This window comes from Otolemur garnettii, unplaced genomic scaffold, assembly GCF_000181295.1.
Source record: "Otolemur garnettii isolate 467f Iridium unplaced genomic scaffold, OtoGar3 scaffold00127, whole genome shotgun sequence".
NCBI classification, from domain to species: Eukaryota; Metazoa; Chordata; class Mammalia; order Primates; family Galagidae; genus Otolemur; species Otolemur garnettii.
Window position 1 is genome coordinate 622,842 of NW_003852522.1, and position 1,902 is coordinate 624,743.

A 1,902-nucleotide genomic window follows, 5' to 3' on the forward strand; every position below is an offset into this window, starting at 1 on the left:
ACTCTACCCAGGACAACAGCTTGAGGCTCTGTCTCAAAAATAAATAAAAATAGAAAAAGAGAATCACTTGAGCCCCAGAGTTGGAGGTTGCTGTGAGCTATGATGGCACAGCACTCTACCCAGCGCAACAGCTTGGGACTCTGTCTCAAAAAAAAAAGACAGGTGAGGAAGACTGAGGTGCAATGTAGAGTTTGGTCCTGAAGGTAATGGGGAGATATTGAGGGTGTCTGAGAAGTGGATGAGGTCCCAGTATGCAGGGAGGCTAAGAGTGGGGATACGGGTTGGTCTGATCTTGTCTCTGCCATCCCTACAGGGTCACCGTCCTCTCTCCCAGTCTACTGTTGAGGCAGGCTCTGAAGGTGAGTATTGGGAGTCAGGTTACCCCAAAAGAGAGTGACCTAAGAAAAGCGAGGATGGGTCGGCTCTTGGTCCTTCCTCACCCTGCCTTCCTGACTTTCCTTTCTTCTCCTTCCCTGATTCCCCTAGGCCAGACCGATCTGGACAAGAGAGCCTCCCTGCCTGTGGGACCAGTGGGCATATCCCCAGAATGCCCCTCTGAGTTCAGAGAGGAGGCTATCGGGGTTCTGCCGGCCCCAAAGCAGGTCCCTGGGGAACAAGGGGCCTCCCCAGAAACCAATGGCCCCTGCCCTGGACTCAGCCCCGGACTCAGCCCCACTCCCGAGCAGAAGCTGAGTCAGGGGTCGCTGGCAGGCCCCAGGCGGGTGAGCGAGGCCAATGGAGGGGGCGTGGTCAAGGTGGTGTGGGAGGGCTTGAGAGTTTCGTGTGAAGACTGTGACAAGGTAGCCACCGGCCCGGAGCTGGAGGCTAAGGTGGAGGAGATGGTGCTTGAAGCCATAGGAAACAGGCAGGGAGTCAGCCGGCCAGAACTCCCAGCTTGGGTGAAGGAGGACAGGGGCATAGTGGAGGTGGTCTGGGAGGGGGTGGGAGGCCGCAACTCGGAGGCCACGGCAGAGACGGGTGGGAACCTGGAGACAGCGGTACAGACCAGCTCCCCCAGGCTATCAGACAGATTAGAGGAAGAAGCTTCCAGAATTGGGGAAAGTGCTCCCAGGAGCAGCCCTGAAGGAGACGGGCAAGGGGGTTCTAGAGGAGAGGAGGGGTCCTTCATCTGGGTGGAGAGAGTGACCCTGAACGAGGAATGGGAGGAGCTGCTGGTAGAGGGGTTGGAAGGACCCTTGGTGACTAGGAGGGAGGTAGGGGAAGAAGGTCCTTTAAGGGTCAGGAGGGGAGGAAGCGCAGAAACGTGGGAGGTGGAGAAGAGAATAGCAGAAGAATCTCTAGGAAGGGGGAAGAAAGGAAGTGAGGAGAAGCTGGGGGCACGGAAGGATGGGGTGGAGACATCCCTGGTGGTAGAGAGGAAAGGAAATGAGTTATTTGAGCCAGAGAGCAGAGGAGATGAGGAAAAGCTGGGGACAGAGGGAGAAGTAGAGGAGCCATTGGGAGTAGAGAGCAACGAAGGTGAGAGACTTTTGAGGGCAGAGAAGGAAAGAAGTGAGGAAAAGATAGGGGTGAAGAAGAAAATAGAGGAACCCTTAGGAGGAAAGAAGGAGGGAGGTGAAGAAAAGCTACAGGCCACTGAAGAGCCATTGATGGCAGAGAAAAAGGGAGATGAGGAGCCATCAGGAGCAGAAAGAAAAGGTGAGGAAGCCTTGGAGGCAGAGAGAAAAGGTGAGGAGCCATCAGGCTCAGAGAAAAAAGAAAGTGAGGAAGCCTTGGAGGAAGAGAGGAAAGTAAGTGAGGAACCGTCAGGCTCAGAGAAAAAAGAAAGTGAGGAAGCCTTGGAGGCAGAGAGAAAAGGAGGTGAGGAAGCCTTAGAGGTAGAGAGAAAAGGAGGTGAGGAAGCCTTAGAGGTAGAGAGAAAAGGAGGTGAGGAAGCCTTAG

General features: G+C 54.9%; 1 protein-coding gene across 1 annotated transcript in view; it reads left to right on the forward strand.

Annotated features, from left to right (window-relative positions):
• The window catches only part of PALM3 (paralemmin 3), an 8,268-nt gene that overhangs the window by 5,597 nt on the left and 769 nt on the right, over positions 1-1,902 (forward strand). The window contains exons 5-6 of the mRNA XM_012810168.1: positions 314-359; positions 487-1,722. Coding sequence (XP_012665622.1) covers positions 314-359; positions 487-1,722 — 1,282 coding nt within the window. The remainder of the gene's footprint in view (positions 1-313; positions 360-486; positions 1,723-1,902) is intronic.